The 24906-nt window shown below is 39.7% G+C and overlaps 1 protein-coding gene across 3 annotated transcripts in view; it reads left to right on the forward strand.

Annotated features, from left to right (window-relative positions):
* ADARB1 (adenosine deaminase RNA specific B1) overlaps nt 1–24906 on the forward strand; it is a 70638-nt gene that overhangs the window by 16024 nt on the left and 29708 nt on the right. For 2 of the 3 annotated variants that reach the window (XM_072341728.1, XM_072341729.1), the window contains 4 exons: nt 7883–7919; nt 10824–10898; nt 15732–16666; nt 24747–24861. In XM_072341728.1, coding sequence (XP_072197829.1) covers nt 10871–10898; nt 15732–16666; nt 24747–24861 — 1078 coding nt within the window. In that variant the 5' untranslated portion in view covers nt 7883–7919; nt 10824–10870. Of the gene's footprint in view, nt 1–7882; nt 7920–10823; nt 10899–15683; nt 16667–24746; nt 24862–24906 lie in introns of all 3 variants that reach the window. The other variant, XM_072341730.1, reaches the window with a different exon arrangement.

Consider the following 24906-nt stretch of genomic DNA (forward strand, 5'->3'; position numbering starts at 1 on the left):
TTAATGGAGTTCTATCAGATTCCATATTGATTTATAAATGCAAGTTATTAATTCCAATTCTGTTACTTCCTCAGCTGACTGATAATAGTGACCATTTTGAAAAATAAGTCATCTCTTGAGAGAGGGATGCTGGCAAAGGCCATGTGAAAATCTAGTGCTACTTCTTCTAACTAATGCTCCTCCAATACACTCAAAGCAAACTGACAATGCACAACTTTTTTTGAAGCCAAAGGCAGCACTTCTTCTTAGAAGTCCAGCAGCTGGTTCTTTCAGAAATGTTTCAGTGATGAGACAGCAAACAAATCCTGAATCTGCCAATATGTAAGTAGATTCTGCCAACAAGACTCATTTAGAGATGTTGAATGTTTCCAGTTTGGATTGCTTAGCTGTGCGCTCTCCCTGCATGCAATGCTGACCTGGTGGCAGCCTCACAGGAGAGCAAAACCCATTTTAAAATCGGATGCAGGTTTCTGAGCATGTACAGGCTTGAGGCAGTTCCTGCAATGCCTTTTTTCCCTTGTGCCTCTGCCCAATCTCATGTGGTGAGGCAGGCACAGGACCTTCAGGTAGGCTGGGGTCCCTGTCCTCACTCTGTCCCACTCCACCACTTGGACTGGGAAGACACTTGCAGCCAATCTGGAAGAACTGCTTTGGGCTGGTGTTTGGGTGCATGATAGAAGGGGATAAGTTGGGCTCAGTTGGCCCCTTGAGCCTCATGCAAAATGGACTGAGGCCTTGCTGGTTTTCAGTTCCCCAGTAGTTCAGCTTGTCATCTTTCACTGTGCCAGTCCCCATGATCCCTAGCTGTGTTCAGAGCACAAAAGCAGTGTTTGCGTAAGTAGGGAAGCAGAGGAAGAAAAATCTGACCGAGAAAGGTGATCTCTAGCTAATTGCACCCCAGTCCTTTGTTCAGCATAATAGTGTGATTCATGCACCTTTCTTTAGTGGTATTTTAGCTTCCTTATGCAGTCTAGGGCTATTGTTATGTGTGTGCAAAAACCGAGAGATTAAAGAACTCTGAAACCTTCCCACATTAAAAGCATAACATTTATTTCAGGAAGAAATCTAAAAATAAAGCATACCACATGCCTTCAGTGACCGAGTGATGTCCTCTCTGTCTGCCTGCTTGAGCAGTTTGCTCTGACAGCAGAAGGCTGACTGCTGTTGTTGGGTGCTTGGGCTTTTGGGATATGACTGCAATCCAGATTTTTTCTTTCGTGCACTTAGCTTGTGCTTCCTTGCTTTTTGTGCTCAGTGGATGCAGTTTTTGTGCTGCTTTTCTCCCATGGGAGAAAATGTTGTCTGGCTGCAGACTGATGGAAGATGGTTAGCATCATTATTTGTATCAAAGGATGCTTTCTGAATGTACAGATACAACACCTGTAGGTAAACTCCGTTTCCAGCCTCTACATTTTATCTTATATCAAAAGATAAAAAACACTGAAGCTGCAGCACTCTTTACTGCTGTTTTATTCACGTGCATATTGTAAACTTCAATCAAGTTGCCTTCTAATCTTCTCACTGATAAAATGATTTAAGTTCTTAGGTTGGGCTACCTAAGATGTCTTTCCTGCAGTTGTTTGAGGGGGAGATGCATTCATACCCTTTGGATCTTGTCACTAGGCAGGGTTTTTTGATCTTCTCTGTTGTAGGTGGAGAACCCTGTATTCACACAGTGCTCTGCTTTTAAATCAGGCACTAAATAGTGTTTGTTCCTGAAGCTACAGAAACATCCCAGGAGCTCCCAGCCTATTGTGCCTTGTACTAAGTGCTAGCAGTTGACACTTGACACACTCTATTTGTCTGATCCCTGCTAGTCAGGGGCTGTGTCTCGGCTTTACCAGGAGCTGCCATTGCAGTCTCGGTTTCAGAGTAGAAACCTGTGACTGAGATGTTGCTCCAGCAGTCCTGATGCCCCAGGTACACAGTGAGAAGGACAAATGCACCAGTATGAGTGGAAAATGTTGTGGTTGTACACTTTATTTAGGTTCTGCAGGGTCTGCCTGTGGTTGGCTTTCTGCTCCCTTGATACAGAGGATGGAGGAGACAATCATATGTTCTAAGTGCAGGATGTCACCTGCTGCTTTTGAATGTTGTGTGTTAAATATTTTGCATCCTATTACTGAACTTGCATTTTTGAACCATTTTAATGAAACCTAATATTAGGGTGTAAAACATCCCTGTGGCTCACATGAATCACCTCTTCCTTAACAGAGGAAGTAAGATTGAAAGTAATGAGTCTGGCTTGTTCTGAAGACACCAGTATTGTTCAAACAAAGAATGATTTCCACTTCACTACTGTGTGTTAAAAATACACTAAACATATTCTGGAAGTTTTCTAGGTGTCTGTTTCAGGATGTTTTGAGCAGAACCTCTCAGTCACTCACTGTAGCAAGGACAGCCACTTCAGCAGCTTTCTTGGTTGGTACAGTAACATTGATGTCCTGATGGAGGATCTCTACCACCAGAACTAGCTGGTTAACCTGGACAAGTGGATTGTCCTCTCCCCATGGGTCCTCTAGCCTGTGCTGTCACCCACGGACCGTAGTCCAGACTCATTTATTTTTGTAGCTCTTTTCTCTGAAGCACTGGTAAAGAAGAGGTAAATTATTTTCAAATTATTTTTTGAATTCTTTTGTATTTCCAAAGTTTCTGCTTATTCTTGAGGTTGTACTATTGTACTGTTTCAATTTGGCTACTGTCTAAAACAGCAAAATGAAGAAGTCAATGTTTAATCATCAGCTATAGTGAAATCAGACAAAAAAAAAAAAAGTGAGATTAAAGCTGTTGAAGATGTTTTGCTAACATGAATAGCTCTTGACTTCAATCGCATTCTCTTCTGAAGTAGCTGTTCTTAGAAATGGAATGTTGTGATCCCATGGAAAGTAAGAAAGTTCCTTTTACTGTAAGTCTGCAAAACTGTTTTTGGTGATGGAATGCTTGAAAAAACAGTTATCTGTATTTGTTCCCGAACAGTTTAGTATCTTTGAATGTTCACTCCTGTTTGATATCTGTAGTTAAAGCAGTGCTATCAGTAGCTTGGATATTACTGGATATTTACAGAAAAACATCCTTATTTCTTTTTTTTCTCTTCTTGTGGAAGAGAACCCAATTCCCGTTGTATAATGGTTGCACTGAACTTTTGGGTGCAACTTGTTCTTGGACAGTCAGTATATCAAAACATGTCATGCCTTCAATTCTAGGCTAATGCTATAGTCTAAGGGTTCAGAAACAAAATCTGCCATGAAGGCATCTCTTTCCTGGGAGAAAGTGGGAGAAAGCATGGGGACCAAAGCCTTGGTAGTTGTTCAGTTTGCATCAAACTGAAGGCAGGCTCTGTAACCTATCTCTTTGGAAACTGGTGATGGGAATCTGAAGTGGGAAGAGTTCCTTCTTTATTCCTCCTTGAAGGAGAAAACGGTGTATAAAATGCCCAGTGGGCACATTCTAGAAGTTAAATCCAGCCAACATAAAATCTCAGTCAGCTGCATTGGCCTAGCAGCTGGTGTGTGCTTGTACTTGCATGTGTTCAATCAGGGGAATGAATGTGTGTATAGTTGTCTTCATTTCAGCTGTGGCAGAATTGTTTTCTTCCGATTGCCTGGTATGATGCTGTTTTTTGGTTCTAGGAGAAAAGCAATGTTGATTACACAGTGATGTTTATAGTTGCCTGCTAAGCAATGCTGTATGGAACCAAGGCCATTTGTAATGAAAAACCCAAGGAGCTGGGAGGAAACAGAATTAGGACAGTGGACTTAAACTGGAAGAGGGCATATTTCCTACCATATGACATCGTGTGGAAGGAGTTTTGAGGGGAGTGGGAGTTAATCTTGCTCTCTTCTGCTGGTTGGGGGCCTGCTGGGCATCAGCTGGGGGGTGGAAAGCAGTTACTTGTGCATTGCTTCTTATACACATTTATATATGTAGGATATAGGAGGATGTAGATCAGTAGAAAAAGTTGTATCTGCATGAAAAATACACCATCTTCTGAGCTTGTTGTTTGATCTCCCTGATAAACTTTTTGAAATAGCTTGGGTCAAGATGTAAGCTGGGCAAAAACTGAGTGGTGGAGCTGGCTGTCTGCCTCTCAGCTGTGTTACTTCCCGAACCAACAGATGATGGTAGATTTAACATAGTTGTGAGATGTTTATGCTTAACCTGTACTTTTCAAACGAGAAGGTGAATGCGTAAAGATAGGAACTGTCATTTTTGTCCTGTCTATTCACATGGCTTGTGGCGAGTGTGTCCAGGCACTCACCTTGCATTTGTGTGGTCTTTGCAAATAGTTTTATTTCTTGATATAGGAGTCCCCTGCTTTTGTGTGTGGGCATTTAAGAGGTCTGTGTAGTTGGACATCCTTTTTTCTTCCAGAAAATGTGTTTTCCGACAAATAACAAGAGGCAAGATCACTTTTTATTTCTCTTAAGTGGTATCCACCATGGTTATGGGTACCGATGTAACATTCACTAATGAAACTGATTTCAGATCTTACCATATGGTTAAAGGCTTGAAATGTTTTCTGCTGAGCAGTAAGATGTCCTAAATCCCTTTGAAGTATCCTTTGCTACACTGTACACATCTCCTAATTCTGTGAATAAACTGACCAGCTGTCCTTTGTTTTAGACATGAAGCTGTTTGGAAGTCTCTTGATTTCCATCTTCTTGTACTGGAGTGTTTGGCGCTGATGAATAAAGTTGAAGTTGAGTGAGTGGAGGAGGTGGTGGGGAGACAGACTGGATAAAACACTTTTCCCAGTTCTTTTATTTGTGTGGTTTCTCTGAAAACCTGTTCGTTTGGCAGAAGTTGAACATGTGCTAGCGTATCACAGATCTGTGTTTGATAGTCAAACAGCTGCGGTGAGTGCTGCCTAGCTGCTATCCCCAGCCTTGTTTGCTTTTGCTGGTGATTGCTTTGCCTTTTAGTTGTTATTCTAGCCATGTGATGAAAAAGAGTGCTTTGGCTTCTGTTTTCAAATCTGCTCTACGGCTCTGTAACTGTAGGTATGAAAATGGCAATCATATTTCCATTAAGAAAGCAAGTGCCAACATCTGTCTTCAGGGCATTTCCAGCCATCTATCGGGAACTAGGAATTTATTTACTGCTTTTTGGGAAGTAGCAGTGTGGATGGAGCTGCTGCTTGGAGGAGTCCCTTCTGGCAAACAGATGCCAGGCTCTGCCTGCAAAAGGCAGTGGAGGCAAATCCTGGAGTGTGCAGCTGCTACCAGGCAGAGCCAGGTAAGGAGTGTGGAGTATGAGAAGTTTGCTTTTATAACCAAAGGGTGTTTTCCTCTCTTTCCTATTCAGAGTGTTTACAGGTTTGAAGTGTTACAAGTCTGATTTTTCCTTCCACCTCTCTTTATAACTTACATTCCTATGGCAGAAAATTTCTGCCTCACCAAACCCAGCACTTGCTGCAGAGATGGATTTGTACAAGGCTTCAGGATTAGTGCTGGAGGCTGAACTTCAGGTGCATATTTGTGCTGCTGACCTTGGTGTGGGAGCCATAACGTCTCAAAACAGGGCTATCCCTTGCTGAGAGAATGCACCCAGAGTCCTGAGCTGGTGTCTGAACACATGGCTCTGCTGGGAGAATATTAAAGGAAAACTGAGAGAACTAGGGCTCTTCAGTCTGAACAGTAGGCTTCAGGGGAACCTTAGGGTGGCTTCCCAGTACCTTAAGGGGGCCTGCAGGAAAGCTGAGGAGGGACTTTTTATAAGGGCAGGTAGTGACAGGATAAAGGGAAATGGTTTAAAACTGGAAGAGGGGTGATTTAGATTAGATATTGGGAAGAAATTATTTACCGTGAGGATGGTGAGACACTGGAACAGGTTGCCCAGCAAGACTGTGGATGCCCCCTCCCTGGAAGCATTCAAGGCCAGTTTGGAAGTGGGTTTGGGCAAACCTGGAGGTGTCCCTGCCTATAGCAGTTGAAACTAGGTGATCTTTAGGGTCCCTTCCAACCCAAACCATTTTGTGATTCTATAAAATGTAGATGCAGTATTCAAAGAAAGTTGATTCACAGTTTGGTGTGCTCATTGCTATAGACCATTTCCTCTTCAGCAAAGCAGAACAGGCATTTTCTTCAGTATTCCATCTTGCCCGGTCCTGTCTGCTGGTGTGGTCTGTAATAGCAGAGCAGGCAACAGTGCCCACCCCACTGTTCCATTTATCCTTTCACTCCTTTCATAGATTTGAGCTGTTGCCTTTAGCCACAGAGCTATAATAAACATTGGAATTATTTTACATTCTTTGTTAGGCTCTTAAATAAGGTAAGGACTGTATAATCACTCTGTACGTGTCATGCCCTTGGGATTATTCTTATGCTGTAAAATTGTCTACAGCTGTCAATATATATATGGGTTTTTTGCACTTAGTTGTAAACCCAATTGAAATCCTGGCTCTCCTGAATTATGCTTGTTTAGTTTATTTGAAACTCATGAAATTACAAGCTGGGGTGATTTGGCACATACGGAGTATGATTTGTGGAACAGCTCCAGTTCATGTTAATGTAAAAACTGGACTCCTAGTTAACAATTAATAACAATTTTGTCTACAGATAAATTATAAGTTTATTTAAATAAATGCTTATGTAGAATAAGATTTGTTAAAGTCTTTTAAAAATACTATTGGATCATCAGTGGATGATGCAATAAAACATACAGCAATTTCATGTAGCTTATAGCTCATATTCTTAGCATTACCGGTGAAGGAGTTCTTGTAGGTATGGGGCTACTAGTTTGAGGGGATATTAAAGGGGGTATAAATGCAGCATTGATAGCATGTCGATTTACTTCCTTGTGATTGAATATACCCTGTTGCAGCGTGGAAACCAACTTCAGCTGACACTGAATTCAGCTTTTGAATGTTTTTTAGTACTTCATGGTATGACCAAATGATTTTTGCTTCATTTTTCTTGGTAACTGATATTACTGGAAAATGCTGCCATGCAGTGTTGGGAAATTGAAATGCTGTGCTATTTAAGGTGTATAACTTGGATTTAGTTTGCTTACTGAAAAGATGTGTGCCAGCACCCTCTTGTGGGCAGTGGAATAGAGTGGAATTTTGACTTGCATGGAGGAAATAGCAAAATGCTTTACCAGGTACAGGTTGTGTCCCCCACCCTAAAGAACTAGTGGACTGCAAGTGTGTTTACACAGAACATTGCCACTTGACTGAAAAGCTCTATTGCTTTGAAAATGACTTCTGTAATTTACTGAATGTCAGGACTATTTTAGAATTGTGCATCCTCATATTGATAAATTCACATAAATGCTTTTTTTGTACCTAGGAGTTCATCTGTAATAGCAAAATCATTCTGCTTCTGATTGAGAAAGAATGCAATTTAATGTGTATGTGTGTGGAAATAAGGGCAGTTTTTTTTCCAGAGCTAGTCCATTCTGTTACCCCGTGTCTTTCTTTCCCGAAGCCTGCCTTTTGTTTCCCTTTCCAGTGCTGGTAGCTGAAGGGTTTTTCAGTCTTACAGGGGCTTCAGGAGAACACAAGATGGTGTCTATAGTATCAAGAGACTGATGATTTTCAAAAAGGGTGTGTAATGTGAGGTGTTGTTCATATGGGTTAAAATCAGCCACTGTAAATAAAATTTAGTATAGAAATAATAAGAATCAACCTGGGATGTTTTCCTTGGCCCAAATACTAAACAACTTGAGTCCTTTGTTTTTCTTTTGCCCCAACCAGGAATATCCAGAATGGTGTTTCTTCTGCTCTCTTTGCTGGATTTGCTCTGAGACTGTTGTACTGCTTATTATTGTTTATGTGCAGATTTTTACTGTTTGTTCTCACAAATCAGAAATTCGTCCCTTTTAAGGTCAGGAGTTGCCATCTGTGAAAGATAAAATTGCTGTATGTTCTTTCTTTTTGCAGGTTTCAGACTCAGCACGTGTCTCTAATAGTTAAAAAGGTAAGTGGGTCACATTTATAAGTATATGGCAAGGTGCTTTGTATTTTAATTGATGCATGCATATCATGACAGTGAGGAGATATTTCAACTTCATGTGTGAATGTAGTTGTTCAATACCAAACAAGTTGGTGCACTAAACCATTTCAAGAATAACCAATCAAAAGAATTTGAAAGCATAAAAATATTAAGAAATATCCAAATATATCAAGTCGATGCTTATCTTATGTAAAAGTTCTTACCCATTTAACAAAAAAATTGTATCCAGTTTGTATCAATAAAATCAATACGTAAAGATGACGTACAATCATGGAACTATTAAGGTTGGAAAAGACCACTAAGATCACTTAGTCCAACCATCAACCCATACCCACTAATTATGTCCCTCAAGTAAAGTACAACAGAAAAGAGTGAACTGTGTAACTCAGAAATGTTGAGTTTTGTTCAGCGCTGCTGCCATTTTATCTTCATTCCTGATTTTTTAAAACCCACACATCTTCTTCACACTGGGAGAAGGCTCCAGGGGAGACATTCTTTCTGTTTGCTTTTTACCATGCCAGGCATGTTCTTGTTGCTGTAGAATCACAAGTAATGTGAAGGATATTGAGCACAAATTTGATGGGGAGTGGCTGAGGGAGCTGGGATTGTTCAGTGTGGGGAGGAGGATGTTCAGGGGAGACCTTATTGTTCTCTATAACTGCCTGAAAGGAGGTTGTGGTGAGGTGGGGATTTGTCTCTTCTCCCAGGTAACAGCAGTAGGTCGTGAAGTAATGGCTTTAGTTCTGCTAAAGGTTGAGGTTACTAACTAGGAAGAATTTTTTTTCTCTCCAAATGAGTAAGACATTGGAGCAGGCTGCCCAGGGAGATGGTAGAGTCACCATTTTTGGAGGAATTTAAGGAAAGAGAGTGTGTTTTAAAGTCCTGAAGATCATTAACAGGTACATAATTTACAGGATGTACTGTCTACACGTGTGCAGTATATTCTGTAGGCAGGGTTAGGAAAGGGAGATTAATTAGTTTCCATCTGAATTTAACACTGTGTGCTTCATGCCTGTAACATTTTGGAGGTGGTAGAATTTAATTCTTATTCCAAAATAGCTGGTGCGTCCATGAGCTGATTTGTCGTTAAATAAGCACTGCCATGATAAAACACCTGGGCTTTCACAGTCATTTTAAATATTTTCCTTTGCCTGAAAAAAAAAATAATAAATTGACTTTCCATTGATGATTATACTTTGTGGTACCTGAGCTGTGTGTCTTCACAGAATCAGTGTTACTTCTTCTGTTACTATAGGTAAGTTTTTCCTGTTAATTACTGTATGTAACAGTATGTAATGCTGTACATGTTTTATGCAATTGGTATTAGTATGCCAGGGGTTTTAACCTTACTAGTAGCACATAACGTTTAATAAAAAAATCTGCAATTTCTTGTTTAGCATAATTTTCTAGTTGCCCCATTAACACAGTGGGGGTGTTTTCCAGTATATGCATGTAATCCAGAGGCAACTGAAGTCCAAAAGACACAGTTTTCTATGGGGATGAGCACATGGAGGGAAGAAAACAAGTGTGTAGAGCACAAGTATACAGATTTGTGCATGGCTCTATACCAGGCTTGAGCAATGGGCTTTTGAATTACACACATTAAATGGAAAACAGGATTTGTTACAGGCCAGTGGAAAGATTGTAGTATGCAGTGTGAATGACTACAGGGGCACGGAAAGAGAGATTGTCAGTCGGAAACCCTATTATGTCTGCAAAATAGAGTTTATATAGTCCTTTTGTACATACTGCCTTTGAATTGGGGGGGGGGAAAGTGGAGGAAATTCTGTAATTTGTTTTAGGTGCTCCTGGGAATCTTGAGAGAAACTGTGTGTGTAAGCCTAGTATTTTAACTTCGTGCCACTTGAAAGCTTGCGTTGCCCCTAACAAATGCATGGAGGAGTTTTACTGCTGGCCTTATTTGTCACGCTCTTTTTCATGAAGGAAAAATAAACAAACAACAACAACAGCAATACAACAGAACAAATCACCCCATAACTAGTGCTTTTGATTAGGGTAAAAGTGTTGTTTTCTTTCAAGAAAAATGCTGAACATATTATGTTCTTATGTCAGGTGCTAACATTCACCTTTAGATCTGTCTCTCTTGAGCGCAGGAGCAGAAGTTTCAGTCATTAACAAAACTGTTTTCCCATAGCCAGATAATCTATATGTAATTTAGTATGAATGTTTTGATTAAAAATAAGAAATGAGCACAATTCATATGTAGGAGAGAAGGTAATATCACTCACTCAGTACTTCAGCTGATGTTGGGCTTATGTCTTTTGTTTGCTGAATATCATCTCAGTTTAGCAGCTCTAGATTTAACCAAGACAACCAAATAAATGTACATCAGTATGGTGCTGGGTAAGCAACTGTATCTTCAGTGTCTTAACTGCTTGAATTGCTTGTGTGTCAACCTGCAGAATGGATTTGACATAAATTTGATGTTGAGACATATTGCTGTTTCCCCATGGGAAAAGCATTGCTTCATTTAACTGCTATGAAAATTGTCATCCTTAAAAATACAAACAACAGAAAAAGAAACAACAGCAACAACAAAAAACAAACCCACCACCACTAACTGATAGTGAGATCAAATATTTTATATACTCTTTCAGATTAAAAAAAAAAAAATTGCTGTATGCAAGAAATAAATATATATACAAAATATAAAATACTATACAAAAAACAAATGCTTGCAAACTGCAGAATTTGTAGTTCTGCAACATATACCTCAGCTTACAGAAGTAGCCATGGACAGCCCAATTCAAAATTAGTGCCCAGACCTCTGGTTTTAAAGGAGATCTAATGCTTCGTCTTGTATGTAGGTTATGTTAAACCTTAAATATCCCACTTCCTGTTTTTCAGACAGAAGCAGTCTCTGCCAGCCAAAAAACCAGCAAAAGTATTTCACAATGGATGTAGACGATGAAGAAAACATGAGTAAGATGTGTTTGTTTACTCTACTGAACTATGCAGTCATTTCGAAGGTGACTTTTTCTCATAAGCCACAGAGATGACTGAAGGAACTGAAGCATGAATTAAAATGATTTTTGTATGTTTTTAAGTATAGGATATAAGTGTAATTCAGAGCTTTTGAGCCAAAAGTGTTATTGAAATATACATCATGTGCTAGTCTAGTTATAATTTATGTCTACAAAATATTTGCCTGTTTTGATAAATAGTTTGGTATACTGCATTGACACTGTGTGTCCCACCCTGAGTGGCACATAAGACCTGTTCTGGGTTGCAGGTGTACTGTGTCTCAGCTGCTTTTCTGCAAATTCCTTTACCTCACTGAACAGCTGGCAACAGAGTTGCAGGTTACCCAAGGTAGGCTGTGTTAACCTGAGAGCAGACTCGTGCAAAACTCTCAGGATGAGAGCCTTCCGTGCAATTCTTGTAGGCAGATCATTGTGAGACTTGATGGAAATAAAGATCGTTATGACATGAGAGAGCCAGATGATTAGAAAGGTTGAAGGCCAAGACTGTACCATGTGTCAAGTGAGTATTTTTAACAGAAGACATTTCATGTAGCTGGTAGTATACAAGCCATTTTAGTGTTGGCTAATGCGATACCGGGTTCCATGAGCTTTTTCAATTGAATAATCTGGTATTATGTGAGGTTTGATTGTCTGCCAATGGTGCTTTTTGTGCAGGATATCTCAGCATCCTGCCATCAGGATATTTGTACTGAGTTCTAGGAGGCTAGTATTAGGAAAAAATGTCTTATTTTTAAATCATAGGTATCTGTCCTGTTTAATAAAACAAGATGCTCTTGTTAGATGTTTGTATCTATATTGATGCTGCTTCAAAGAGCTGAATACACAATTGTGATCAACTTGAAAAGGCTGCCTAAGGTGTTCAGTACTAGAGAACCTGAAGACTGGAAAATGTATAGACTTGAATATACATACATATGTAGAATCATAGAATATGCCATGTTGGAATGGATCCATAAAGATAGATGAGTCCAACTCATGGCTCCATGTGGGACCACCCAAAAATCAAACTGTATGTCTGAGAATGTTGTCCAGATGCTTCTTGAACTCCAGCATGCATATATAAAATATAGCATTAGTTTCTTTTCAATGTCTGTTACTGAATGGAGAGGGTTTTGGTTTTTTTTTAATAGTTCAGATGGTAATCTTTTTTCCTATCTGCCCTCTCCTAAGTACTGTACTTGCTTGACAGTACCTGCCTTGTATTAGCTGTGATACTGGCAGCTAATCAGACACATGAAGTGAGCTAAGCTGTGTTTTAGAAAGCTCATGGAGTGATGGTCAGTGCCTTCTGTGTACTCTCCTTTAGAGCAGCAAAATTTTGTTTTGAGTACTGCTGCTCCTAGCTTGAGCTTTGATGATATCTGGACTCAGACAGAGATCTCAGGGTTTCTCATTCCCTTCAGAGTGTGTGGGAGACATCTCAGAGTCTTATGGTCTCTAAAACATTGTGTTAGCAGAACAAAAAAAAGTGCAAAATAGAGCAAAAAAAGTAAATCTATAGTGTGTCCTTCTCCTTAACACCTGATGGATGTCCACTCAAAAAGTGGTGGATGGGGGGGTGACAAGGTTGAAACGCTTCATATACATGTAAAATCAGGGGCATTATTATTTTTAGAATAATAAAATCAAGAAATCAACAAATTAAAAATGACATATTAGGTGAGATTAGCAGATGGGGATTCAAAGTAAGCAGTGGGATATGTTTTCATTCAGTGTATAATGAAACTCAGAAGTGATACCAAGTGTGTATGGTCATGAAAAGCAATTGGCAAAAATGTGAGAAAGACATCTGCAGCTCTCCATCATGCCCCCTCAGAACACCTCAAGAGATGCAGCTCCCTGAAGGCCTGGAGGTTTCTCTGGGGCTATCCCATGGTCTTTGTTCTAGTTTAACCCTTCTTTTGCGGTCTACAGGCAGTCAGCTGTTGGGCTAGATGAGGTAGTAAGCCCATTCTGAAGTCCTCCACCAGGGTAAGTCCCTGCAATAGAGGCCTGCTGGAATGAGAGCCCTACCTGAGCAGCAGGGAGGAGCTGGGTTGGAGGAAGTTTAGGATATCTAAATATGGGAAAGATTGTGAAATATGATTTCTTTGATTTTAGCAGGTGGTGCTAGCAAATCCTACTTTTTGACTAACCTTTCAGTTCTTTTTTCAACCCAAAGGTAATTAGGGGAATTCACAGCTGCTGAGCAGGATGGACTAAAGGAAAGATCTGAAAGGAAATCTTCAACCTTGTCCTGAAAGACAGATTTTCTTTTTTCCAGTTCAGTATTTAATGGGATGAAACAAACCAGAGCTCTCTGGTTTACAGAGAAGGAATTTTTCTTTCTGCCATGTGCAGGGTTTTGATTTGGCTCACCTTAATGATGTGAATATTTGCCTACTTTCATGGTGTCTGGGGTTTGACACCAGCTGCGAGCTCCCTACTTGATCTCTTTCCTGATTTCTTCCACCCTACAGATTCTCTAAAGTTAACATGCGTAGTGATTTGCAGGCAAGCAGTAGTTTTCTTCCCTTCTTTTTCTTTTTTAAACCAAGGTAAGCATGCGAGTTTCTTTCATGCTTCCTGCATGAAATCCTCCCTCTTTGACAGGACATCGTTTCCAGTACTTTTGTAATGAAATTGACTAAATAGGTCCTCCATTTATTTGGAAATAAAACTTTTTTTTTTTTTTTATGTTCAGTTGCATTCTGTTCATCTTCCTTATGTGGCTTCCAGAAGACACTGATTATAAAGAGGAAAATACAAACAGAAGCTGTTTTTTTGGTTTTAACTGAATGAAGAAATCTGTTTAGCTGAAAAGTTATCTTGTTCTGTAGCAAATTTATGTTGCTACTAGTAAGAACAATGTTTGAAAAGCACTGCTTTAGATCATTCTAGATAACTTTTGGAGGTTACAACTTCAGGTGAGAAGACCAACGTAAGGAAGTTTGAACATGTGTTCTGTTTTCTTTAAATTCTTTCACTGTAGTGAGTTGAGTGATAAGCATGAACTCTGTGTATTGACTGTTGTGTCTCTACAATCATGTGTTCTGCAGACAGTGTAATTTGTGGCTGAATATTACAAGAGATTCTTTATTAAATTTAGCAGATTTCTAGCTCTGAAATACTCCCAAAGGTTTCATGTTTCTGTACAGTATTTGACTGGAATTCAGTGTTAAATACTGTACAATTCCTTGTTATGCTATTGAAATTTAACAAAATATGTTTTACTTTAGGATTTTTCTTTTGATCTTTATTTTTTCTTCTTCTTTTTATTTCTTTCTGAGCACCGAAAGGAGTAACCTATCGAGCTTTTGCTGAAGGATGTTATAAATGAAAATTTAGTAACCATTCCATCGGCTTTGTAAGCTGGGCAAAGTGATGTGTGCATGGTAGGGAATACTTAAGAAAGCATGTTTGAAATTTGTTGAGATCTTCCATCTTCATTTGCTCTGGTTTCAATAAATATTTCTTACTTATTATCAGTGTGAATTTAATATAGTACTAGATATTCTAAAGTCTTGGAATGGAAGAGTTAAAAACATTTGACCGAATAAAGTTGCCTTTTCATTCATGAATGTTGCTATGAAGCACAAGTAAGTCATTTCATTCGTTTGTTTTTTTGTTTTTTTGTTTTTTTTTTTTTTAATCAGAGTGATCAGAGTGAAAATGAGATCTTTCCAGTTACAGCAAATATAATTCTTGGAATATATATCTAACTTTATCATTGCCCCAATTTTCTAATAGAAAATAAATAACAAAATTAATCATTAATACTGCAGTACCACATTGTGGTGTTTTTTTCCCCATTGTGACTGTGCAGATTTAGTCACACATTTTGTGTTCTTAAAAGAGACAGTTTTCATTATTTGTTTTTGAACCTGAGAAAGCGGTTTTTTTACTTTGCAAGAAATTTAAAAACTGCATATAAATGGCAAATAAAAGGTTTCTCAATCAAAGGCTGTGTGAAAACGAGTATATAGTAGTTTTCTGGTGCAGCCTAAGTTAAGATTTTTTTACAGCTGTGTTCAGTGTATTCTGCTAAAGGGTCAGAGCTGCTGTGAGAAAGGCTTTGCTCTATTCTGGCCTCTGTTGTATGAGCCCATCCTTGAAGCTGCTGGGTGTTGGGTAGGTAGTCATCCCAGGGCAGATAAATCTTGAGCAAATTGAGTTGAGGTGAAATGAAGACTGGGAAGAACATAAAAAAAGGATTGAATTTGGAGAATATGGCATAGCTATAGAGAAGCAAAACATACAGTTTTCAGCCAAGGTGCCTAACTAACAAAGAATTGCTTGGTTTTCCATGACTCAGATTTTGTTTATGTTATTTCTTGAATTGAGCAAGTAAAATCACATGGGACAGAAATGCAATATGAATAAAATAAGGCATAATTAAATATAAATCTCCTAGTATTGGTCTGAAGTATCCATTTTTATTTTGCTATTGTTAGTTTATCCTACAAGTAACACAATTTGTTTTTCTGTTCTACATTTTCACTTCAAATGTAATTTCACAGTAAGAAATTTGTTTCAGCATTAGTTTGTTGGAAAAAAAAAGCTGCAATGTTTTATTGTCATATGAAAGTATTAAGAGCAAGTTTGAAAGTCTTGAATGTGTTCTTTCTTGAGTTATTAAGAGATATTGCTCTTCATTTACGTCACAAAAGCTTTAATCTGTGAGCACACATCACTTAACCAATTACAAAGAGAGATAAAGGAATCTATAAATTTTGCATTTACAAGATCCTGCAACAAAGGCATTGTAAGTTACTCTTTCTGGGCACCGCAGGTTCAAGCAGCACTGATGTTAAAGAAAACCGCAACATGGACAACGTTCCCCCCAAGGATGGCAGTATGCAAAGCACCGGGGAGGGGGCTCAGCTCTCCAATGGTGGCAGCAGCAGCAGCAGCAGAAAGCGGCCTTTGGAGGAAGGCAACAATGGCCACTCCAAATTTCGCCCTAAGAAGAGGAAGAAAACACCAGGTCCTGTTTTGCCAAAGAATGCCCTGATGCAACTTAACGAGATCAAGCCTGGTTTACAGTACAAGCTGCTGTCCCAGACAGGGCCAGTTCACGCCCCAATGTTTGTGATGGCTGTTGAGGTTAATGGACAGGTGTTTGAGGGTTCTGGCCCCACAAAGAAGAAAGCCAAGCTCCATGCTGCTGAGAAGGCTCTGCGATCATTTGTCCAGTTCCCAAATGCATCAGAAGCACACCTGGCCATGGGGAGGACTCTCTCGGTCAACACGGACTTCACCTCTGACCAGGCAGACTTTCCTGACACGCTTTTCAACGGATTTGAAACTCCGGTTCCTTCTGATGCTTCCTTTTACCTAGGGTCCAATGGGGATGGCTCCTTTGGCTCCAGCAGGGAGTATGGCCTGTCATCAGCTGCTGTGGCAAGTAGCCTTACCCAGTTGCCTCTCCCTGCATCGCTGCCATACCCGACTGCAAGTGGGAAGAATCCTGTAATGATCCTGAATGAGCTGCGACCAGGCCTGAAGTATGAGTTTCTGTCAGAGAGCGGGGAGAGCCATGCAAAAAACTTTGTCATGGCTGTTGCTGTGGATGGGCAAACATTTGAAGGATCGGGAAGGAATAAAAAGCTTGCAAAAGCTCGGGCTGCTCAGTCAGCCCTGGCATCCTTGTTTAACATGCAGCTGGACCAGACTCCATCTAGACAGCCCATTCCTAGTGAGGGGCTCCAGTTACATTTGCCGCAGGTGAGAAACCCTTTAATGTTTGTCAGCATGTTTAGATAATTACCAAAAATAGCCAAAATGAATTGTTTTGAATCAGCTTCAACATTTCTGCATATTCTGCTTGTGTGAATGGGAGTGTATGTGTGCATGTTTGTGTGGACATACATGTATTTGTAAATACGCACACTACATTAGCTGATTGTGGCTTCTGACAGTTGTGTGCAACATTCCTATTCCTTTGGGTGGAGATGAGGCTTTGTTGCTGATGCTTACAGCCTTTATAATCTAATGTAATAGGGCACAAAGCACAACATGGCATCAGTTTACATTACTGTTTGTGCCGAGCAAAGATTGAGCCATGGTTTACTTGCCATAGGCAGCTGTGGAGAGGTGGAGTTCAAGTCAGGATTAATGCTTGAAGTGGTATTGTTTTCTGACACAATAATTTTTCAGGGCAGAAAATCATTATCTTCTTCAAAGTGAAATTGTTGATGTTAGTAGAGCTAAATCATAGAAGTCAAGGGCAGGTTAGATGACACTAATGAAGCCATCACTCGTTTCCAGGGTCTGAATGAAAAGCAGACTGGCAATGCTCATATCTTGAGCATCCTAACCTGTGGTTACGTAACTGTCATCTTAAAGACTGTGCTCTAATAAAATTAGATAATAACTATATGCAGATTAGTTAATAACTATATGCAGATTACTTAGGCAAATAAATCTGAGTGAGAAATAATTTAAATCAAATAAATAATAAATAAGTAGAGAAGGTAACAAACATACCAGACAGAGACCAAAAAATGTAAAGAAGTTAGAATGGTATAATTCTTACGTTCTTCAGGAAGAAAAATTTCTCACTTGTTTGCTTTTGCTTCACTCTGTATAAGTGTAGTAATAAATATTTTACCACCCTCTTCCTACTATATCCATATGGTCTTTTTAAGGATGTTATATGCCTGCATAAATTCATATACTTTCCCATGAATTCCCTGCAACTTTCTGTTTGCCTTAAAGATAGCTTCGAGGCCTTGACCTTTTCTATCTTTAAAATATCATTTTAAATTTCATTTAAAATATTGTATTTGTTTGATTCATTGTTATTCAGTAATGTCAAGTTAAAGAATAGATGAATAAATGAATAGATGTTGACTGTTTTAAGTGAGTTGTTTCCTCGAATTGCATGGACAATATGCATTGTTAAGCAATTCCTAAATGCTCTCTCTCTCTTTTTTTCTTGTTTTTTAATTAATAATGTTGCACAGTATTGCATTATTGATAAATGTTTCCTCCTTTTTGAAATCTGAGATTATGCTGTTCCAGGGAGTAGTGATTTCTTCAGCTACTTCAGACTGCTTTTAAAACAGAGCTTTTATAGGTGGATTTGGCATCAGACACCAAAAATATCACTGCCATGAATCATTAAAATGGTTAAAATTTGAACTGCAATAGGAAGGAGAACAGAATAAGAGGTGATACGTACCACAATTGTTCAGGGCAACAACAAATGTTAAGTCCAAAATGAGGATAAGTCATTATATTCTCTCTCAGCTCACTCTTTCATCATTCTAAGGGCTTTAAGATGTTTTTCTGTCTGGCAGATCAATGTATAACTTAATAAGGGACTTTAATGGACCTTGGGACACTGCTCGGTACTTCTGATTTTCTTGTTCATTGAGGTTTTGTCCTGCAGGTGGGCTGTTGCTGTAGGTAGGTTGTGCAAGATATGTGGGAATCATTTGCCCTGACAGGGATGGTCTGTGGGTCTAAATAATAAAAAAAACAACACATGCAAACAATTTACTACCCCCAGCTATCATAAACTGACCTTGATACCCATACTGTGTATGCCAAATCATAACTTAGGGCCAGCTTACATTTTACCTCTCTTATGGCACCTTCAAAAAGGCTGCTCCAGTATGAAACAGAGATCGGTAGCGTCTATAGGAGTAATTTGGATTAAGCAGGTTGCTGGTGCTCTGTCATGTAGACCCCATTCAAAGCCAGTTATTGATTTTGAGTCTTTTGGTCAGTTTATGATTAGGATGTTGTTGACTTCTTGCCATGTCACTGTGTTTTATTATCTTACTTTTACTTATAATTAACTGTGAAGTTATTGGAATTGCATCATGGTCTGTTACAAGTGGTCTGGTACATTATAGAGAATAATCAAGGATTTAAGCATTTGTGATTTTTCAGGGGCTGATGTTATGTTGTAGAATCATAGAATAATAGAATGGGTTGAAAAGGACCTCAAAGATCACCTGGTTTCTAGAAACCCCCCTGCTATGTGCAGGGTTGCCAACCACCAGACCAGGCTGCCCAGAGCCACATCCAGCCTGGCCTTGAATGCCTACAGGGATGGGGCATCCACAGCCTCCTTGGGCAACCTGTTCCAGTGCGTCAGCACCCTCTGGGTGAAAAACTTCCTCCTAATATCTAACCTAAACCTCTCCTGTCTCAGTTTAAATCCATTCCCCCTTGTCCTATCACTATCAACCCTCATAAACAGTCTTTCCCCGTCCTGTGTATATGCTCCTTTCAGATACTGGAAGGCTACTTTGAGGTCCTACTTCATTTATGGGTTTTTTTGTTTGTTTTTTAACAGTGATTGCTCTTATTTTTTAAACTGTGTTTGGTGAGTATGCGTATGGACATTAAATTCAGATATTGTCTTGAAGTGGATGGAGTCGTAAACATTGGAGCGTACAGGAGCGATGTAAATGAGGGTGGGATTTGTGATAACTCTCAGACCAAATAAAAATAAAGTAGATATGACTATCCCTTTTTGGTCAGTACAGTGGATTAATCAACATCCTGTGATTTATAACATTTACAACCATTCTGTGTAAAGCAATCTTGTTTACAGTTTGACCTTTTGTGAGTGGTGAAACACTTGTCTGCAATGAGGAAAATGTCTTTGTTAAAAAAATGACTTAAACCCAGCAAGAATCTTGGCATGTACCATGGAGCAGACGAAGGCAACCCGCTGAAAATCAGGCCTTGAGCTTTTATTACCTTTTCAGCTAGTGTGCTAAAGTGGGAGAAACTCAGTCCTGCATGGTAGGGCTTCACCTCTCCAAAACAAAGAAAAAATTTTTATAGCCAGCTACATTTTGTAAACTGATAGCCATCCTCACTTTCCTCTCACTCCACTCCAGCAAGCTGTCCTGTATTGTGCCATAAGTCACAGCAAGTACTAAAGGGTCTTAAAATGTGTGCTTTGGGTTTTATTCTTTTCTGTGAATGACAGCTGTATCTTTCAACATACTCAGGTTAATATCATTAGAACATTTAAGTGTCTGGTTTGGCATTAGATCAGACTTGCTGGACCTGTGGCCCAGCACAGCTTGCAATGTAGCCTGCCTCACACTATAAAGGTGGTAGCTTTTCCCTGCCAAGTGGCACAACCTGGCCCCAGGTGTGCATTCAGCAGCAACTAGACACTGGTGTGCAATCAACATTGTCTTAGCTGAAACCAGAACACAGGAAGAGCACAGTGCATTGTCAGCTGTAGTTACGGCAAATGATTGTATGCATTGGCTAAACACAGTCAGTGTCTCTGCGATCAGAGAAAAATATGAGGATTGCAAAAAAAAATTGTCAATTTATATTTGCAACTCCATTTTCTGTCAGTATAAATACATTATGTGAAAATTTTCAGATGGAGTCTATATCTGCAGTCATATATTCAACTAAAAAAAATTGGTATGTCCCTTTAATAGACTTCCATAAGACCTCTCTTAATAGAGAAAATATCTCTCACTTCACAGTAACACCTTATTCATGTCATTGCTTTTGGGCAGTTCATACATTTGTGAACAGCTGACAAGGATGAAGTGCAGAATGAGTAATATTTCATCAGAAATCTTTGATGAACTCTTTATACCTCACTAAGAATTGCAGCCACTGCCACTGAACCAGATTTGTGTTAGTTTCATAAAAACAAGGTCAAACATCTCACTTTTTTTTTTTTCTTTTTCATTTTGTTGCTTTCCTTTTTAAAACATTTCAATAAAAATACTAACAATTAAAATGTTTTGTTACTTATGTATTAAATATATTGTGTGAGGGTTGCTTTGAAAGTAATGCCTCCTGTTTTATTATGTTTGCTTATGATCATAGAATCTTTAGAGTTGGAAGGGCCTCTGAAGGCCATCTGGTCCAACTCCCTTGCAGTGCACAGGGACACCACAGCTAGATCAGGTTGCCCAGGGCCTTTTCCAACCTTGTGTTGGAAGTCTCCAGGGATGGGGTGTCATCCAAATCACTAGGCTACCTGTTCCAGTGCTTCACCACCCTCACTGTAATCCTTATATCTACCCTCCCTGTGCTTGAAGCCATTTACCCTTCTTCTGTCACCACAGACCCTGTTAAAGAGTCTGTCCCCTTCTTTCCTGCAGCTCCCCTCACAGGCTACTTACCCTGACACTTTGCAACCTTCTCCAGGCTGAACATTTGCTCTCTGCTTGTCCTCACAGGAGAACTGTTCCATTCAGTGGATCATTTTTGTGGCCTTTCTCTGGACATACTCCAACAGGTCTGAGTCTGTCCTGTACTGAGAAATCCCCATCTGAGGTCTCACCAACACAGAGCAGAGGGACAGGATCACCTCTCTAACCCTGCTGTCTTCACTGCTTTTGATGCAGCCCAGGATACGGTTGGCTTTCTGGGCTGGGAGGGCACACTGCTGACTCATGTACAGCTTCCCATACACCAGTGCTTACAGATTTCTTTCGGAAGGACTGCTCACAATCCTTTCATTCTCCAGTTTGTATTGGTCATGAGGGTTGTCTTGACCCCAGGTGCAAGACCTTGCCTGTGGATTTGTTGAACCTCATGAGGTTCATCCAGGCCCACTGCTCAAGCGTGTCTAGGTCTGTCTGGATGGCATCCCATCCCTCTGGTGTGTTGACCACACCCCACAGCTTGGTGTTATCTGCAAACTTGCTGAGGATGCACTCAAACCCACTGTCAATATCATTGATGAAGATACTGATGAGCATTGGTACCAGCACCAACCCTTGAACCATTGACCACCACTCTCTTGGTACAATCTTGCAACCAGTTCTTCATCCATTGAACAGTACACCCATCAGATCTATATCCTTTATTCCAATTTGGAAAAAAGGATGTTGTGTGGTACTATGTCAAAGGCCTTACTGAAGTCAAGATAGATGATGTCATTGGCTCTTCCCTTGTCCATTGATGCAGTGACACCATCATAGAAGGCCAGTAGGTTGGGCAAGCATGATTTGCTCTTGGTGAAGCCATGCTGTTTCTTTCATATCACCTTGATGCCTTCCATGTGCCTTAGCACAGCTTCCAGGAGGATCAGTTCTATAATCTTCCCTGGCACAGAGATGAGACTGACATGTTGGTAGTTCCCAGGCTCATCCTTTTCACCCCTTTAAAAAATGAGTGTGATGTTGCCCTTTTTCCAGTCACCACAGATTTCACCTGATTGCCATGTCTTTTCAAATATCATTGAGAGTGGCTTTGCAGCTACATCAGCCAATTCCCACACAACTCTGAGATGCATCACATTGGGACCCATAGACTTGTGGATGTTCAAGTTCCTCAGGTGCAATCACATACTGTGATTTATTTCTGGATACTCTTAGTCCATGCTTTCCTAAGAAATTCAGGTGTTCAGTTGTAGTCTCTTTTACTTTCGATTTTTCTGTTCCAAATAGTAACAAGTGATCTACATGTTGTAACAATATCATTGTTTCTTGAGCCTGAAATGATTCTAAAATTTTTTCCAATACTCTTCCAGACAAGTTAGGTGATTCAGTAAATCCTTGGGGTAAAACAGTCCTATCTGTATTGTTGCTAAAGACCTGTTGAAAAAACTAATGTATCCACCCTATATACAAGCATCCTACCCAGTTACTGTCTTAGTTTCTTTCCAGAAAAACCTTTCTGTTTTGATTCTACCTCTTGTCAAGAAGTTTCTTAAGCAAACTCTGGTTCCCACAGGGTGTGGGGGGTTATGTGCCTCTGTAAATCTGCCTTCATTTAGCCAGATAGATTGAGGGTCGGTGCAGCATATGATCTATGTTCAGGGAGATGCACTTGTGTATGTTCACCTTTTGCAACAGGTTGGTTTTGGTTCAGAATTTCAAATTGCAATTTCTGATATGGATTGCTCAACAGAGTTTTAGTGTAATTCAGTGTTGGAGAAGACTCCTCAGATCTTCACACTCATGTTTTCTCTATTCATTCTCTATTCACTCTATTCATTTCCTATCCCTGCAGTGATTTGCAGTAGTGACTGTAATAAAGTAATTACGTGATGCTAAATCAGACTGACAGTCTTCAAGTCTGCTCTTTTTACTTTTCATTTGACCACGATAGTCTGATTTTGGAGCTGACTGTGTTCAAATTCATCAGTACTGCAGATTTGCCTTGGGCTGCCTTTGGAGGTGTGTGTGGGGGGTGATTTTCTTTCCATATGGAAAGGGCATGAATAGTTTGTAAACAGAAGCTTCTCAGCCCCCAGTTGGGCTTGATTTTGTTGCCTCTGTGTGTGTTTAGCAACACATTAGTAGCTTGGGTATCTAAGATATTCACATGGCACTGGCGGATCTGACAGAGAGCCTGTGCCCTTTGGAGGTGGACCAGGCTGTAACTCTAGAGTGTCTCAGATACCACAGGCAGGCAGCAGAATCCAGTCATATACCTGGTACTCCGGTGATGGGATTTGGCTGCAGGGAGCTTCACAGAAAGGCTTTTAAACACAGTTTTTCCTGTGCATAATGGAAGTCTGAGTTCTTGATATGATCAGTTCTGTTCATGTCTGATGGTTGTGGTGGTGACTGAAAGAGCCATTGGTCTTAAAGGGCCTCAGGGATATGATTTAGCAGAGGTTTTTTTGTTTGTTTTTTTTTTTAGAGATGGGGTACTGGTTAGGCTGCAGTTGGACTTGATGATCTTCAAGGTCTTTTCCAACCTGGGTAATTCTATGATTCTATGATTCTTTTATAAACACTGAATATCTCTAAAAGGAACTGTGAGAGGGTTTTCCTGCATTGCAACTGTTTCTGCGTTACATTTAACTTTCCTTTGGAACTATCTGGCTGTGCTGCTGGGTGCACCACTGAGGTGATGAACTTTGCACAGTACATGTGGAAGCCAGCTAGTACCAAGTGTTGTTTACACAGTGGCTTTTAGTCAAAAGTAATATTATTGCATAGATTGCTCTAGTTTTCAGTTTCTTTGGAGGCGAAAATTCAAGAATTTGATTTTGATTAATCTCCAGCTCTTATGGTTTCAACTACCTTAAAAGCAGCAGTTGAGATTAACTGAACACAGTTCATTGTTGGAATTCAGCAGGAGCTTGAAGTTGTCGTCAATATCAGAGGTTAGTCCCCCCTGCAGTCTGATGGATGTTGCTTGTCAGCCCTGCCAGCAGGTTACAAGGCTATGACTATTGTTCAAGTTTTCCTTAAGGTGAAAGAGATAAGTCTTCCCAATTTTGGAATAGGTATGCTATACATGTGCCACTCTTAAATTTGCACTATCTTCTTTTTTGGAAAAGAGAAGAAAATTTAACTACTGTTGAAAACAAATTAATTCTTAATATGTAGTAACCAATTCGTTCATATGACTGTTATAAAAGGTTTTCAGTTGCCATGTTGGTTTGAAGAGGCTGGTTTTTTGCACTTCATTCTTCCTGCCAGGTCCAGTGTTGATGCTGAAATGATGTATTTTGAGGTTTGAGAGTGAAAATATTGACTCATTTGTTTATTCAGGTGTTCTCCTAAGCCTCAGTTGTGCATACTATCTTGAACATCAGGTACTTTGATGCTTGTCCTAGGTCTGTGTGACCCTGTTTTAAAAGGCATAAAGCACACAGAACTCTACTCCATATTAAGAGCTGTGAGTGTTCTGCGTGCCTGAAAATTAGACCTGGCTGCCTCCTTGACATACTGAAGATACATCAAAATCTTGGCCTAGTTTCAAAATGAACGATTCAAGCAGTTTTAATATGTTGTGTTGAATCATTCAAAAATGCAAATCTTTATAACATAGCGCTGTTTTTTTTTTTTTTTTTAAAGTTGTTTAATTTTCTAATGTGCATTTCTGTGTGATCCAACAGGTTTTAGCTGATGCTGTTGCACGCTTGGTTGTAGATAAATTCAGTGATTTGACAGAAAATTTCACATCTCCACATGCACGTAGAAAAGTCCTTGCTGGAATTGTCATGACAACAGGTAAAGAAAAAAATGCTGTTTTAACTGTCTAAATACCAAAGCTTT

Source organism: Excalfactoria chinensis, chromosome 7 (assembly GCF_039878825.1).
Source record: "Excalfactoria chinensis isolate bCotChi1 chromosome 7, bCotChi1.hap2, whole genome shotgun sequence".
In the NCBI taxonomy this organism is placed as follows: Eukaryota; Metazoa; Chordata; class Aves; order Galliformes; family Phasianidae; genus Excalfactoria; species Excalfactoria chinensis.